Here is an 18,207-nt window from a genome sequence, read left to right on the forward strand (position 1 = left end):
ATATACATGTACATTTAAAAAAATTTTAAGATTTTATTTTTAAGTGATTTCTGTACCTAATGTGGAACTTGAACTTAAAGCCCCACGATTAAGAGTTGCATGCTTCAAAAAAAAAAAAAAAAAGTTGCATGCTTCACTAACTGAGCCAGCCAGTGCCCCTAGGTGTAGATATTTTTTGTTTTTATTTAAAAATTTTTTAAAAGATTTTATTTATTTGCCAGAGAGAGAGAGAGAGTACACACAAGCAGGCAGAGAGGCAGGCAGAGGCAGCGAGAGAAGCAGGCTCCCTGTTGAGTAAGGAACCCAATGCGGGACTCAATCCTAGGACCCTGGGATCATGACCTGAGCCAAAGGCAGCGGCTTAACCAACTGAGCCACCCAGGCGTCCCTTTTGTTTTTATTTTAATCGCTTGGTGCTCATCATGTCAAATGCACTCCTTAATCCCCATTACCTGTTTCACCCATCCCCCTCATCTCCCCTTTAGGAACCATCAATTTGTCCTTGGAAGTTAAGATTCTGTTTCTTGCATTGACTTTCTCTTTTTCCCTTTGCTCATTTGTTTTGTTTCTTAAATTCCACATATGAGTATTTATCTTTCTCTGACTTATTTCGCTTAGCATTGTACTCTCTGGTTCCATTCATGTTGTTGCAAATGGCAAGATTTCATTTTTTATGGCTAAATAATATTCCATTATATGTATATACCACATCTTCTTTACCCATCCATCTATCAATGGACACTTGTGCTGCTTCCATAATTTGACTATTGTAGATAATGGTGCTATAAACATCAGAGTGTATGTATCTCTTTGAATTAGTTTTTTTTTTTTTTTAATTCTTTGGATAATACCTAGTAGTGCACTTGCTGGTCATAGGGTAGTTCTATTTTTAACTTTTTGAGGAACCTCCATACTGTTTTCCAGAGTGGCTGCACCAGTTTGCATTCCTACCCACAGTGCAAGAGGGTTCCTCTTTTTCCGCATCCTCACTGACATCCATCGTTTCTTGTGTTTTTTATTTTAGCCATTCTTTTTTTTGGGGGGGTGGGGAGTGTGTGAGTGTAGGGGAAAGGACAGAGGGCGAAGGATAGAGAGAATCTTAAGCAGAGTTCATGTTCAGGGTGGCGCCCGACATGCGATTCAGTCTCACAACCCTGAGATCATGACATGAGCTGAAATCAAGAGTCAGATGCTTAACTGACTGAGCCACTCAGACACCACTGATTTTAGCCATACTGACAATGTCTGTTCGTGTCTTCTCCTCGTTTCTAAACTGGATTATTTTTGGTGGGGGATGTTGAGTTGTATAAGTTCTTTATATATTTTGGATAATTTTATCCATTATATCATTTGCGAATATCTTCTCCCATTCCACAGGTTGCCTTTTAGTTTTGTTGATTGTTTCCTTCCTCATGCAGAAGTTTGTTTCTTTTTTTATGTAGTCCCAATAGTTAATTTTTGCTTTTGTTTCCCTTGCGTCAGGAAACATATCTAGAAAAAAGTTGCTGCAACCAATGTTAAAAAGTTACTCCATTTTGATTTTGGTTTTGCTTGTGGTGTAAGAAAGTGATCCAGTTTCATTCTTTTGCATGTAGCTGTCCCGTTTTCCCAACACCATTGGTTGGTTGACAGACTGTCTTTTTCCATTGGAAATTCTTGCCTGCTTTGTCAAAGATTGACCATATAGTTGTGGGTGTATCTGTGGGTTTTCTATCCTGTTCTATTGATCTGTGTATCTATTTTTGTGCCAGTACAATATTGTTTTGATTACTACAGCTTTGTAATAAAACTCAAAGTCTGGAATTGTGACACCTCCTGCTTTCCTTTGCTTTTTCAAGATTGCTTTGGCTATTTGGAGTCTTTTATGGTTTCATACAAATTTCAGGATTGTTTGTTCTAGTTATGTGAAAAATGCTGTTGGCATTTTGATAGGGATTGCATTAAATGTGTGGTTTGCTTTGGATAGTATAAACATTTTAACAGTATTTGTTCTTCCAGTCCGTGAACATGAACTGTCTTTCCATGTCTTTGGGTTATTTTGAATTTTTTTTTTTTACCAATTTTTTATAGTTTTCAGAATATAAGCCTTTCATCTCTTTGGTTAAGTTTTTTCTTAGATATTTTATTGGTTTTGGTGTAATTGTAAGTGGGATTGTTAATTTCACTTTCTGTTGCTTCATTATTAGTGTATGGAAATGCAATGAATTTCTTTTTTTTACATTTTAGATTTTATTTATTTATTTGACAGAGAGAGATCACAAGTAGGCAGAGAGGCAGGCAGAGAGAGGGAGAGAGGGAAGCAGGCTCCCTGCTGAGCAGAGAGCCTAATTAAGGGCTCTATCCCAGGACCCTGAGATCATGACCCAAGCCAAAGACAGCAGCTTAACCCACTGAGCCACCCAGGTACCCCTATGGATTTCTTTACATTGGTTTTATATCCTTTGAGTTTACTGACTTTACCAGTTATGCAGGGTTTTTTTTTTTTTTTGGTGGAGTCTTTCAGGTTTTTATTTATTGTATCATGTCATCTGTAAATAGTGAAAGTTTTACTTCTTCCTTACGGATTTGGGTGCTTTTTATTTCTTTTTGTTGTCTGTTTATTTCTTTTTGTTATGTTCTTTTTTAATGTTATGTTTACTTCTTTTTGTTATGTTCTTTTTGTTGTCTGTTTGTAAATAATGAAAGTTTTACTTCTTCCTTATAGATTTGGATGCTTTTTATTTCTTTTTGTTGTCTGTTTGGCTAGGACTTCCAGGACTATGTTGAATATAAGTGGTGAGAGTGGACATATTTGTCTGTTCCTGACCTTAGGGGAAAGACTCTCAGGTTTTCACCATTGAGAATGACATTAGCTGTGGGTTTTTCATATAAGGCCTTTATTATGTTGAGGTATGTCCCCTGTAAACGTACTTTGTGGAGGGTTTTTATCATGAGTAAATGTTGTACTTTGCTAAATGATTTTTCTGTATCTATTGATATGGTTCTTATCATTTCTCTCATTGGTGTGATGCATCACATTGATTAATTTGCAAATTTTGAACCACCCTTACCACCCAGGAATAAATCCTGCTTGATTGTGGTGAATGATTTTTTTAATGTACTGTTGGATTTGGTTTGCTATTATTTTGTTGAGGATTTTTGCATTCTGTATTCATCAGCGATATTGGCCTGTAGTTCTCTTTTCCTGTGGTATCTTTTTTTGGTTTTGGTATCATGGTAATGCTGGCCTCATAGAATGAATTGGGAAGTTTTCTTTTCTTTTCTATTCTTTGAAATAGTTTGAGAAAAATAAGTATTAACTCTTCTTTAAATGTCTGGTAGAATTTGCCTGTGAAGCAAATGGTCCTGGACTTTTGTTTGTTGGGAGTTTGGTGATTACTGGCTCAGTTTCTTTGCTGATAAATCGTTTGTCTAAATTTTCTTTCTTCCTGATTCATTTTTGGTAGGTTATGTGTTTCTAGGAATTTATCCATTTCTTCTAGGTTGTCCAATTTGTTGGCATATAGTTTTCACAATATTCTCTTATACTTGTTTGTATTTCTGTGGTGTTGGTTATCATCTCCCCTCCCTTACATATGACTTTATTTAATTAGGTCCTTTCTCTCTTTTGTTGATAAGTCTGGCTAGGGGCTTACCAATTTTATTGATTATTTTTGAAAAACTGGTTTCATTGATCTGGTTTTTTTGTTTGTTTGTTTGTTTTTAGTTTCTATATCATTTTTTTCTCTGCTCTAATCTTTTATTATATCCTCCCTTCTTCTGACTTTAAGTTTGGTTTGTTGTTCTTTTTCTAGCTCCTTTAGGTGTAAGGTTAGGTTGTTGAGATTTTTCTCACTTCTTGAGATTGGTCTGCATTGCTATAGACGTAGCAATCATTTTTGCTAGGTCACAAAGGTTTGAACTTTGCGTTTTTGTTTTCATTTGTTTCCATGTACTTTTTAAATTTGTTCTTTAATTTCCTGGATGACTCATTCATTGTTCAGTGGCATGTTATTTAACCTCCATGTATTTGTGGTCTTTCCGGGTTTCTTCTTGTAATTGCCTTCTAGTTTCATAGCATTGTGGTCAGAAAAGATGCATGGTATGACTTCGATGTTCTTGAATTTTGTTGAGGCTTGTTTTGTAGCCTAATATGTGATCTATTCTGGAGAATGTTGTGCATGCTCTTGAAAAAAAAAGTGTATTCTGCTGTTTTAAGATGGAATGTTCTTTAAAAAAAAAAAAAAGATTTTATTTATCTATTTGAGATAGAGCAAGAGTAGGGGCCAAGGGGCAGAGGGAGAGGGAGAAGCAGGCTTCCCACTGAGCAAGGAGCCCCATGTGGGGCTCAATCCCAGGACCCTACATCATGATCTGAACTGAAGGCAGACACTTAACTGACTGAGCTACCCAGTTGACCCTAGGATGGAATGTGCTGAATGTATCTGTTGGACCCATATGGTTCGGTGTGTCATTCAAAGTCATTGTTTCCTTATTGATTTTCGGTTTAGTTGATCTCTACATCAGTGTAAGAGGAGGTGTTAAAATTCCCTACTATTAATCCATTATTATCAATTAGTTCCTTTATGTTTGTTATTAACTATTTTATGTGTCTGGGCACTCCCATGTTAGATGCATAAATATTTACAGCTGTTAGATCTTTTTGCAGGGCTGTCTGCTTTATGATTATATAGTGTCCTTTTTCTCTTATTACAGTCTTTGTTTTAAAGTCTATTTTATCGGGCGACTGGGTGGCTCAATCGGTTAAGCGACTGCCTTCAGCTCGGGTCATGATCCTGGAGTCCTGGGATCGAGTCCCGCATCGGGCTCCCAACACCACGGGGAGTCTGCTTCTCCCTCTCACCTTCTCCTCGCTCATGCTCTCTCTCACTGTCTCTCTCTCAAATAAATAAATAAAATCTTAAAAAAAAAGTCTATTTTATCCAATGTAGGTGTTGTTACTTCAGCTTTCTTTTGACATCCATTTGCATGATAGATATTTCTCCACCCCCTTACTTTCAATCTGCAGGTGTCTATTGGTCGACATTGAGACTTTTGCATTGATAGTTCTGTATTTATTGCATTTTTATTACTTCTTTTGTGGTTGTTTCTGAAGATTTTCCCTGATTCTTTCTTGTCTTTCTCTCTTTCGTGGTTTGATGATTTTCTTTAGTGATATATTTGGGTTTCTTTCTCTTTATTCTTTGCATATTTATTAATGGTTTTGATTTGTGGTTACTGTTATGTTTGTATAACAGTTTATATTAAGTTGATGGTTGCTTAAGTTTGAACCCATTCTTTACTCCCTACCCCTCCCCTCCATGCTTTAGTGTCCTATGGTGTCATATTTTACATCCTTTTATTTTATGAATCCCTTTGACTGATATTTACAGAAATGCTTATTTTTAATCCTTTGTGTTTTTTACTTTTCATACTCACTTGTGTTCTTTCCATTTGAAGAGTTCCCTTTAATATTTCTTGCAGGGCTTATTCAGTGGTCGTGAAACTCCTTTAGTTTTTGTTTGAGAAACTCTATTTCTCCTTCTATTCTGAATGACAGCCGTGCTGGATAGAGTATTCTTGGCTGCAGATTTTTCCTTTTCAGCACTTTGAAGATATCTTGCTGGTCTCTTCTGGCCCACAAAATTTCTGCTGAAAAATTTGCTGACAGCCTTATGGGATTTCCCTTGTATGTAACTGTCTTCTTTTTCTCTTGGTGCTTTAAAGTTTTTTTCTTTATTACTACTTCTGCCATTTTAATTACTATGTGTCTTTGTATGGGCCTCCTTGGGCTGATTTTTTGGGGTGTCTCTATGCCTCCTGGATCTGGATATCTGTTTCCTTCACCAGATTAGGGACGTTTTCAGCTATTATTTCTTCAAATAAATTTTCTGACCCCCTTTCTCTCTCTTTTTCTGGGATCCTTATAATGCGAATGTTATTATGTGGTCACTGAGTTCTCAATTTGCATAACTTTTTTGGTCTCATTTCCTCATCTTGGTTACTTTCCATTACTGTCTTTCAGGTCATTAATTCATTCCACTGCTTCATCTAGCTTTTTCTTAATTCCACCAAATGTATTTTAAATTTATCATGTTCTTCATCTCTGATTTTTTTTTATCTCCTTTTTAAGGATCTCACTATGTCCTCCACTATTTACTCAAATCCAGTGAGTATCTTTATGATCATTACTTTAAATTCTCTGTCAGGTATATTACTTTTATTCATTTCACTTAGTTCTCTTGCTGTGGTTTGGTCCTGTTCTTTCATTTGGACATATTTCTCTGTCTTCTTAATTTTCCTAACTCTCTATGTCTGTTTCTGTGTGTTAGGAAAGTCAACTACTTCTCCTGCTCTTGAAGGTAATGGCCTTATGAAAAAGAGGTCTTGTAGTGCCCCACAGTGCAGTGTCTCCTGTTGCTCAGGACCTGGCACTTCCAGGGAATGTCTTCTGTGTGTGTTGCCTAAATCTTGCTGTTGAGTCCTGCTCCCCCCTCCTTTTTTTAGTCCAGTTGTCTGCAGAGCCTCCCCTTGCCTCTTATGGGCAATATTTGGTTCCCAGCAGGGGTGGGGTGCATTTTAACTAGGTGTACACTGGCTGCTTGTGCAATGAGACCTGCCAACACAGCTGCTGCCACTTGAACTGAGGTCCAGCAAAATACCCAGGTCAGGAGATGAGGTGTTGGTAGGGTTTGTGCCAGTTTTCTGGGAGAGGGGCCCTGCAGTGTGGGTACTAAGGCAAGCATGAGTGGGAAGGCAGATCTGCCAAAGTGCGGGGGGTGGGACAGAGGACTTGGTGTAAGCAAGTTAGATAGTGACTGTCAGTGGTGCACTGGTTCCCACAGATGGCCTTATGTTTATGCTAGAGGGTAGGAGAAGGAAATTTTGTCTGCCAGCTCCTTTGTTTCTGGAGGGGTCTCCCAGTGATCCTGCCTCTTGGACATGCTTTGAGATGAGTAAATCACTCTGACTCTCATCTTTTCCCCCCTCCCCCAACCATGGCATTTTTTAAACTGCTGCTTCTAGGCTGTATCTGCATGGGTTGTTTGTCATGCTGTCTCTTTAAGGACAAGGACTCTTCTTCCTAATGCCTTCCAGGCTCTCCTAGGGCTAAGCCTGCTGATTTTTAAAATTTCAGGCTTTAAGTCCCACAGGTTGTAAGAACCTATGAAATTTGGCCCCTCTTCCTTTCAATGCCAAATGTTACGGGGATTTGTCTTCCCCTTGTGGGTTCCCCAGTGTTCAAGTCTGTTTTTTGCTCTTCTCTGTACCACTGGCTTCTTCCCCACCATAGATGGTGTCTGTCTTGCTCCCAAACTCTCTTTCTCCTTCCTACTTTCTTTGATGTGGTCTCTTCTCTACCTTTAGTTTTGGAGTTTGTTCTGCCCATCTTCAGATTGTTTTCTGTGTTCTTTACACTGAAGTGAGTGTTATCTAGTTGTACCCGTGGGAAGAGGCACAGTTGGGGTCCTCCTATTCTGCCATCTACCCAGCCTCCTCAAATATCTTTTCTACAAATTTCTTTTCTTCTTCTGGAACTCTGATGGTACAAATGTTAGGCCTTTTGATATTGTCCCACAGGTCCCTGGGGCTCAATTTACTTTTAATTTTCAATGTTTTTTTCTCTGTGTGTTCAGACTGCGTACTTTCTTTTTTAAGAAAATATTTATTTGAGAGAGAGAGGGAGGGAAATGTGTGTGTGTTGGAGGCTGGGTAGAAGGCTGGTAGAAGAAGAGGGAGAGATAGTCTCTAGCAGACTCTGTGCTGAGCACAGAGCCTGACATGGGCTCAATCTCATGACCCTGAGATCACGACCTGAGATGAAACCAAGAGTCAGACACTTAACCAACTGTGCTACCCAGGCACCACTCATATTGCACACTTTATATTGATCTATACTCAACTTCACTTATTCATTCCTCTGCCATCTCCATTTTGTTCTTTGGATCATCCATTGAATTTTTAATTTCAGGTATTTTATTTTTCAGTTATAAAATTTCCCTTTGGTTCTAATTATAGTTTCCATTTGCTGAGACTAGCTATATTCCATTTGTTTCAAGAATGTTCAGTTACTTATTGGAGAATGTTTATAATTGTCTTAAAGTTTTCATCACATAATTCCAGTATTCAAGTCATCTCAGAGTTGGCTTCTGTTGGTTATCTCTCCCCTTGATAACTGGTCAGCATTCCTGGTTCTTCATATGTCAAGTAATTTGGGGTTATATGTTAGACATTTTAAATATTAAAGTTGTGAGTCCCTGAATCTTGTTTAAATCCTATGGAGAATGTTGGTTTTTTGTTTTATTAGATAATAACCTTAGTTAGGGTCAAGCTGTAATTTCCAATTTACCTTCTGTGGCTGTGTTTTTTTAAATTATTTTTATTAACATATAATGTATTATTAGTCCCAGGGGTACAGGTCTGTGAATCATCAGGCTTACACATTTCACAGTACTCACCATAGCACATACCCTCCCTAATGTCCATAACCCAACCCTACCCCCTCATATCCCTACCCCATATCCCTACCCCCTCACCCCCAGCAGCCCTCAGTTTGTTTCATGAGATTAAGAGTCTCTTATGGTTTGTCTCCCTCCAAATCCCATCTTGTTTCATTTTTTTCATTCCCTACTCCCCACAACTCCCCACCCTGCCTCTCAGATTCCTCATATCAGAGAGATTGTATGATAATTGTCTTTCTCTAATTGATCTCTCTGATTTGCTCAGCATAATACCCTCTAGTTCCATCCATGTTGTTGCAAATGGCAAGATTTCATTTCTTTTGATGGCTGCATAGTATTCCATTGTATATATATCCCACACCTTCTTTATCCATTCATCTGTTGATGGACATCTAGGTTCTTTCCATAGTTTGGCTATTGTGGACATTGCTGCTATAAACATTTGGGTGCACATGCCCCTTTGGATCACTACATTTGTATCTTTAGGGTAAATACCCAGTAGTGCAATTGCTGGGTCATAGGGTAGCTCGATTTTCAACTTTTTGAGCAACCTCCATGTTGTTTTCCAGAGTGGCTGCACCAGCTTGCAATCCCACCAAGAGTGTAGGAGGATTCCCCTTTCTCCGCATCCTCACCAGCATCTGTCATTTCCTGACTTGTTAATTTTAGCCATTCTGACTGGTGTGAGGTGGTATCTCATTGTGATTTTGATTTATATTTCCCTGATGCCTAGTGATGTGCAGCACTTTTTCATGTGTCTGTTGGCCATCTGGTTGTCTTCTTTGCAGAAATGTCTGTTCATGTCCTCTGCCCATTTCTTGATTGGATTATTTGTTCTTTGGGTATTGAGTTTAATAAATTCTTTATAGATCTTTATAGATTTTGGATACTAGCCCTTTATCTGATATGTCATTTGCAAATATCTTCTCCCATTCTGTCAGTTGTCTTTTGGTTTTGTTAACTGTCTCCTTTGCTGTGCAAAAGCTTTTGATCTTGATGAAGTCCCAATAGTTCATTTTTGCCCTTGCTTCCCTTGTCTTTGGCGATGTTTCTAGGAAGAAGTTGCTGCAGGTGAGGTCAAAGAGGTTGCTGCCTGTGTTCTCCTCAAGGATTTTGATGGATTCCTGTCCCACATTGAGATCTTTCATCCATTTGACTCTATCTTTGTGTGTGGTGTAAGGAAATGGTCCAGTTTCATTTTTCTGCATGTGGCTGTCCAGTTTTCCCAACACCATTTGTTGAAGAGACTGTCTTTTTTCCACTGGATGTTCTTTCCGGCTTTGTCAAAGATCAGTTGACCATAGAGTTGAGGGTCTATTTCTGGGCTCTCTATTCTGTTCCATTGATCTATGTGTCTGTTTTTGTGCCAGTACCATACTGTCTTGATGATGACAGCTTTGTAATAGAGCTTGAAGTCTGGAATTGTGATACCACCAACTTTGGCTTTCTTTTTCAACATTCCTCTGGCTATTTGGGGTCTTTTCTGGTTCCATACCAATTTTAGGATTATTTGTTCCATTTCTTTGAAAAAAACTGATAGTATTTTGATAGGGATTGCATTAAATATGTAGATTGCTTTAGGTAACATAGAGATTTTCACAGTATTTATTCTTCTAATCCATGAGTATGGAGTGTTTTTCCATTTCTTTGTGTCTTCCTCCATTTCTTTCATGAACACTTTATAGTTTTCTGAGTACAGATTCTTTGCTTCTTTGGTTAGGTTTATTCCCAGGTATGTTATGGTTTTGGGTACAATTGTAAATGGGATCAACTCCTTAATTTCTTTTTCTTCTGTCTTGTTGCTGGTGTACAGAAATACAACTGATTTTTGTGCATTGATTTTATGTCCTGACACTTTACTGAATTCCTGTATGAATTGTAGCAGTTTTGGAGTGGAGTCTCTTGGGTTTCCACATAAAGTATCATATCATCTGCAGAGTGAGAGTTTGACTTCGTCTTTGCTGATTTGAATGCCTTTTATTTCTTTTTGTTGTCTGATTGCTGAGGCTAGGACTTCTAGTACTATGTGGAATAACAGTGGTGATAATGGACATCCCTGCTGTGTTCCTGACCTTAGGGGAAAAGCTCTCAGTTTTTCTCCATTGAGAATATAGCCGTTGTGGGTTTTTCATAGATGGCTTTGACAATATTGAGGTATGTACCCTCTATGCCTACACTGTGAAGAGTTTTGATCAAGAAAGGATGCTGTACTTTGTCAAATGCTTTTTCAGCATCTATTGAGAGGATCATATGGTTCTTGTTCTTTCTTTTATTAATGTATTTATCACATTGATTGATTTGCAAATGTTGAACCAAACTTGCAGCCTAGGAATAAATCCCACTTGGTTGTGATGAATAATCCTTTTTTTTTTTTTTAAAGATTTTATTTATTTATTTGACAGACAGAGATCGCAAGTAGGCAGAGAGGCAGGCAGAGAGAGAGAGAGAGGAGGAAGCAGGCTCCCTGCGGAGCAGAGAGCCCGATGCGGGACTCGATCCCAGGACCCTGGGATCATGACCTGAGCCGAAGGCAGAGGCTTTAACCCACTGAGCCACCCAGGTGCCCCGAATAATCCTTTTAATGTACTGTTGGATACTATTGGCTAGGATTTTGGTGAGAATTTTTGCATCTGTGTTCATCAAGGATATTGGTCTGTAATTCTCCTTTTTGATGGGGTCTTTGTCTGGTTTTGGGATCAAGGTAATGCTGGCCTCATAAAATGAGTTTGGAAGTTTTCCTTCCATTTCTATTTTTTGGAACAGTTTCAGGAGAGTAGGTATTAATTCTTCTTTAAATGTTTGGGGGGAATTCCCCTGGGAAGCCATCTGGCCCTGGGCTCTTGTTTGTTGGGAGATTTTTGATGACTGCTTCAATCTCCTTCCTGGTTATGGGTCTGTCCAGGTTTTCTATTTCTTCCTGGTTCAGTTTTGGTAGTTTATATGTCTAGGAATGTATCTGTTTCTTCCAGATTGTCAAATTTGCCAGCATATAGTTGCTTATAATATGTTCTTTAATTTTTTTGTATTTCTTGGGTTTTGGTTGTAATCTCGCCTCTTTTATTCATGATTTTATTAATTTGGGTCCTTTCTCTTTTCTTTTTGATAGGTCTGGCCAGAGGTTTATCACTCTTCTTAATTCTTTCAAAGAACTGCCTCCTAGTTTTGTTTGTGGCTGTAGTTTTAAGGCCAGTTCAGTTTTCAAAGATTCTGTAGTGCTATTCAAGCCTGTCCTGCATGTGTAGTACTAAGGCACCAGTCAGGCCCGTGCCGTGGTTTCTGTAGTTCAGTTCTTGAAACCCCTGGTATGTTGCTTAAGGCCAGATCCACACATGCACAGTTGAGGGATAAGCTCAAGTTTACACATAACTTTATGGAATCCCTTCCTTGATTTCCCCCCTTTCTACACTCCCCAGATCCTAAGGAGTCATTTTCCTGGTCTGCTGGCTTGAAAGGTGTACCTTTAGTGTTTCCACTCTGACATGCCCTTCCTGGGACTCAGTCTGCCTCTGAGGACAGGTTGTGGGAAGATATGTAGAGTAAACACAATATTGAGGGTTTACCACACACTTTTTGTATCACAGTTCCTCTAGTTGAAAAGGATTTCCCTGTTTCAGATTTTTAGGTGCCTGCCCAGCTGCTGCCACTGCCATCAGATTGTAGCTTTGGAGCTTGAACTTGCATGAGGACAGGGCCAAGAGAGAAAAACAACAGTGGATCCCTCCAAACTCCCACTCTTTGTATCCTATGGGGGTCCTTCCTCCCACTCCTTAGAACAGAAAGAGAAGGCTTCTCTTAGAGCTCTGTCTGTGTCTGGTGCACAATTCTGGGATTCAGGCTTCCTTTTGAGTCCAGTCTGTGACATATAAGAGGAAAATAAACCCAGTAAACTCATAGCTGTGTAGGTTATACTTTGAGTTTGGTTTCCATTCCCAATTTCCCATTACCTTTTACTTTTCAGAGACCTCTGACAGCTGCTCCATGCATTCTGTCTATGGTTTCTGGATACATTCACTGGGAGATGGAGGGTGGGGTGTGCTTACTCCACTTAACCAAATTTTAAAGTTCATCTTCTACTATTTTTAATTTTTTCTCTTTTATTATTTTATATATGTTCTTTTTATATCCTGTATACAAGTCCTTTGTTATATATATATATATATTCACACACACATACACACTATCTAAATCTACATCTACATATAGATATATAGATACGTATTATACATGTTTTATGCCAGTCTAGGGCTTAACTTTATTTGATAAAGTCCATGTTATCAACTTTGGCTGTTATAATTAGTGGTTTTTTTGTGTCTTGTCAAAGAAATCTTTTTCCACATGGATGAAGATTCTCTCCTATGTCTTCTTCTAGAAAATGTATATGGTCTATGATTCATTTAGAATTAATTGCATTTGCCTATCCATGAAGATTGTATATTTCTCTATTTAGATTTTCTTTAATTTCTCTCTGCACTATTTTGTTCTTTTCAGTGTACAGGTCTTACACATTTTTCATTGCATTTCTTTCAACCATTTTATGTTTCTATGCTATCGTAGGTGATATTTTTAAATTATTCATTGTTAGAAAATAGAAATACAATAGATTTGACCTTATTATATTCCTTTTTATACACATAACCAAACAAATATATTTAGTTTATGTTTCTGGTCACTCTAATATCTTATGGCTTTGTGCAACCAATTTTGCTAGTAGTACCTTTTACTTAGGAATTTTGTAATTTTTACTGTGGTTTCACATTTAATTGAACTTTCTCCATGAGGATTCTTTGAAGCCTAGGTTGAAAGTAGATTTCTGTAGAAGGTTTTTTGAGAACTTCTACGAGGTACCTGGGAGCATACCAACCCAGGATTATTTAAAGGTTTCAGTGTAAAATAAATAGTACACTTGGAGTATGAATACAGATCACAAACTTGCATAAGGGCTAACTTTTGATTAAAAAAGTCTTAGCGTCAATGTTAAAATATGCAAGATACCCTGTTTTCTGTCACTCCTTTCCATCTTATATTCCATGCCCTCTTAAACCCCACACCTCTGAACCCTTCTTCACCTTGTGTAACTTTCTGCTTGGATACCTGTTAATATGCCAAAGGTGAGCCCATACCAACCCTCCAAGATGTCTAGGAAATATGGATTACCTTTTCTAAAAACCACTTATCTCCACATTTTCTGCACCTAGCCTTGGGCTTGGAAGTAAAAATACAGCTGTGCAAAATGCACGTGGCCTGTCTTCATGGCACTCAGTTTGGGAGGAGAAAATAGTGACTTAATACTTATTAAGCCCTGTCTTGTGTCAGCCACCATCTTGGTGCTTTCATTTATGTCACTTAATCCTGGGGATGACCTTGGAGAGCTGGCTCTTTCCTTGGTATTTTGTGGATGAGGAAATCTAGGCCACAGGGACTGCAGGGGGCCAATGTGGCTCTAGGATTTGAGCCCCCTGTGGGAGCCTGCCTTTAAAGGGGAGGCAGAGTGACTGCCACTACAGCCTAGTGATCTGTTGTCACCTCATTCTCTCCTAGAGGCTGTGCATCCCTGTGTACTGCAAGTACCAGTTCTTTAAGACTCCGGTTCACAGAACGGAGGGGCGGCCCCATGGAATCCACATCCATTTCCAGGACATCAATGTCATCTTTCTTGGGGCAATGCAGCCCAGTGACCTGAGGGAATACCTGGAGGGGCCCCCCATGGTGGTGCAAGTTCATGACCGGGACCGCAAGTTAGAGGAGTATTCCCGGAAGCCCACCCTGTTTGGGGATGACCCCTTGGATGCATACCTCAACCTTCAGTCCCTCATCTCTCCAGAAGAGACAGAGAGCAACCCCTTTGAATCCCATAACAAGATATGGGACCCTTATGGGGTTGCCCAGGTCAGTTTTGCTGACCTTCTTCTTGGCCAGAAGTACTTGAACTTGGTCGTCCCCATCCACAGCTGTGAACCCAAGCCCAAACACCGTGGCCAGGATGGCAAGAGCAGGAAAGTTGTGGGGTTTCGGGTCCCCACAGATGGCTTCCAGCACAACCCAATGCCCATGGGTAACTACCTTGAGGCCAACTCTCTGCTCAAGATGCGGGTGGACATCGCTGTGCCGCTGCAGGCCAGGGCTGAAGCCCCTGGCCCAGAGCTTTCAGGTACCCAGTTTGGCCGCATCATTTTCGTGTTTGACTCCAAGAAGATCTCCCTCCTCTACGGCCTGCTGCAGGACATCACCATGATCAATGCCAAGGCCCTTGATCTGGAGGCCCACCCGATCAGGAACATCCAGCAAGTCCTGTCAGCCTTTAAGATGCGGGTGAAGATCCAGGGAAGGCAGGACCTGGATGTGCTCACTGGCTTCCACCTGCTGGATGGGAAGCTTCACCTTCTCATTCTGGAGGGCTTGGCTGACCAAGGCTTGAAGCAGCTATGGGACAGCCATCAAAGCCGGTAGGTGGGTGTTTTTTTGGTGTTTGTGTTTCATGTAAAAGTCATGATGTCTGGATGCTGAGTGAGTGGAGTGGGGAAATCTTTTTTTAATTTTTTTGGTAGGGGGAAATTTTTTGAAGCCAGGCTCAGGTTTAGTGTCCTCATCTGTAAGAAGGATATGTTGATTCAGTTCCTTTTGGGGTTTATTATAAAACACTTCACAGGACTCCATTATTGGCCTTGATCACAGGCGGAATTTCTTGCCTTTGGATGAAGGGAAGACTTTAGGGCCATGCAGCAGAAAGGGTGGTTCGGGAAAATGGGCCCTGCCTTCAGACTTCTGAGGGGCCTACTTGGCTAACAAGGAGAAGAAAATTCTGTATGGCCCTAAGATGGACACCACAGAGAAGTAGATTTCCACTCAGTCTAAGGAACACCTGTCTGACTATTTTGAGGCTGGAGAAGCTGCCTAGGCTGCAGAAAGTTCTCCTTCCCTGATGACCTTCAGGAATACCTAATTACTCCTCAGGGGAAATATTGTAGAGGCAATCGAACTTTCAGATTCTGGGCTGGAGCAGGTGGCCCCTTATGGTCCTTCCGTTCTTTAGTTTTGGCTTCATGGCAATTCTCTTTTCCTTTTGTTATTTGCAAGTATCCTAGTTTGGGCTTAAAGGGCCTCTTTTCTTTATTTTTATTTTTTAGATTTTATTTATTCGAGGGAGAGAGAGAATGAGTTGGGTGGGGGAGGAGCAGAGGGAGAGGGAGAAACAGACTCCTTGCTGAGTGCTGAGCCCAACATGGGGCTCAGTCCCAGGACTCTGAGATCATGACCTGAGCTGGTTGGACACTTAACCCACTGAACAACCCAGGCGCCCCAGTACCTCCCTTTTTTAGTTTGGGAACTCCCCCCTCTGTCTTTGGAGTTCAGATGCCCTAGAACCTAGATGCTGACAACAGCAAGTAGTCCTGAGGTTGAGTTGTATTCATCCAGGACAGGAGAGCAGCCCTGTGTGGCCCTGTCTTGATGTGTTGGTAAGCCAAGAGGCACTGTGGAGGAGCTGGCATTGTGTCTAGTTATCTGCCCAAGAGAACTGAAAACATAGGTCCACACAAAAAACTTGTATGTGGATGTTCATGGCAGCATTATTTATAATGGTCAAAAAAGTGGAAATGGGCACCTGGGTGGCTCAGTGGGTTAAAGCGTCTGCCTTCAGCTCAGGTTGTGATCTCAGGGTCCTGGGATCGAGCCCCGCATTGGGTTCTCTGCTCAGCAGGGAGCCTGCTTCCCCCTCTCTCTCTGCCTGCCTCTCTGCCTACTTGTGATCTCTGTCTGTCAAATGAATAAATAAAATCTTAAAAAAAAAGTGGAAACAACTCAAATGTCCCTCAACCAATGAACAAAATGTGATATATCCATAAAATAGAATAATATTCAGCCATGAAAAAGGAATGAAGTACTGATATACACACTTCGACATGGATGAACCTTGACAACGTACTGAGTAAAAGAAACCAGACATAAAAGGCCACCTGTTGTATGATTCTGTTAATGTGGAATGTCTAGACTAGTCAAATCCACAGAGACAGAAGATTAGTGGTTCTCAGGGTCTCAGGGAAGGGGTGAAGGAGAAGTGGGGAGTGACTGTTAATGGGTACAATTTCTTCTTGGGGTGATGAGAATTTTCTAGAATTGGTGTTTATGATTGCACAATGTTAATATATTAAAAACCACTGAATCATGCAATTGAAAAGAGTGAACTTACAATGAAAAAGTGTGTGCAGTAAGGAATCTGGCTTTGCCCAAAAGGTCTGGCCTTTGCTTTTGGCTTCTGGGTGGTGATATATGTCATACCTAATAGGAGTGCCTTTGCTTAGGTTGGGGGATGACTACACCAGAACTTAGGATAGGATGGGACCACCACACCTGGTGGTCATGCCAGAAAGACCCCCCAGTGTGATTTAGGGTTAGGGCTTTGGTCTTGTCGTGTCAGTTGATCTGGGGACTGAGATTCCCATGTGAGCAATCAAGCAAGTAATCAATCATGCCTCTGTAATAGATCCCAAATAAGAACTCTACATACCAAGGCTCAGGGGAACTTCTGTGTGTGTATTGTCCCTCAGCAATGTCATAAGGGCAACACGTCCTGATTCCATGAGGAAAGAGCAGTGGGAACTTGGTGTTTAGAACCATTCTAAACTCTGCCCTATGTGTCCCTTCCTCTGGCTGATTTTAATCTGCATCTGTTCCCTGTAATAAGCTGTGAGTGTGAGTGTAACAGCTTTCAGTGAATTCCATGGGTTCTTGTAGCAAATTGTTGAGCCTGAGTGTGTATTAGGAACCCCTTGAACTGAGGCTTCTGGGTGGCTCAGTGGGTTAAGGCCTCTGCCTTTGGCTCAGGTCATGATCCCAGGGTCCTGGGATCGAGCCCCGCATCAGGCTCTCTGCTCAGTGGGGAGCCTGCTTCCCCCCTCTCTCTGCCTGCCTCTCTGCCTATTTGTGATCTTTGTCTGTCAAATAAATAAATAAAATCTTAAAAAAAAAAAAAAAGGGACGCCTTGAACTTCAGTTGGTATCAGAAGTCAGGGCAGTTTGAGAAACTATGACCTCAAACTTCGCAGTTTCGCTAAGTTGGGGACATGGTATGTGAATTGTATCTCAACGAACAGTTTTGTCCCAGTAGAAGAAATAATATAAAATATGCTCATGGACCCCAGGTCAGTGAAGCTACAAAGAAAAGATCATTAACCAGGAAAATAACTCACATGCTTGGAAATTAACAAATACTTCCAAATAACCAAAAGAGAAACAAACAGAAATTAGACATTATTGAATTGATCAATAATGAAAATAGTACAGTATCTAAATTTGTGGGGTGATATTAGTGTTAGAGGAAACTTTATAGACTCAAATGCTTATATTAGAAAAGAAGAAAGGCTGAAAATTAATGATAGATGTTGCAGTAATTGAAATAAGTGTTTTAAACCATGTCAAAAAATTTAAATATGTATAAAAAATTGCAAAGATAATATAAAAAATATTTTCAGATAAGATAGTTTATTTATTTATTTTTTTAAGATTTTGTTTATTCATTTGACAGAGATCACAAGTAGGCAGAGAAGCAGGCAGAGAGAGGAGGAAGCAGGCCCCCGGCTGAGCAGAGAGCCTGATGCGGGGCTTGATCCCAGGACCCTGGGATCATGACCTGAGCCGAAGGCAGAGGCTTTAACCCACTGAGCCACCCAGGCGCCCCCAGATAAGATAGTTTAATGAAGTTTCTGGATACAAACATTAATGTAAAAATCTATTGAATTTCTGAATAGATCTATATACAAAAAAATCATTT

General features: G+C 40.1%; 1 protein-coding gene across 1 annotated transcript in view; it reads left to right on the forward strand.

Moving 5' to 3' along the window:
* CFAP92 (cilia and flagella associated protein 92 (putative)) overlaps positions 1 to 18,207 on the forward strand; it is a gene marked incomplete at both ends in the record, with an annotated part of 65,730 nt that overhangs the window by 21,583 nt on the left and 25,940 nt on the right. Inside the window, one exon of the mRNA XM_080811197.1 lies at positions 13,980 to 14,884. Coding sequence (XP_080667323.1) covers positions 13,980 to 14,884 — 905 coding nt within the window. The remainder of the gene's footprint in view (positions 1 to 13,979; positions 14,885 to 18,207) is intronic.

This window comes from Martes martes (genome assembly GCF_963455335.1).
Source record: "Martes martes genome assembly, chromosome: 1".
Classification (NCBI taxonomy): Eukaryota; Metazoa; Chordata; class Mammalia; order Carnivora; family Mustelidae; genus Martes; species Martes martes.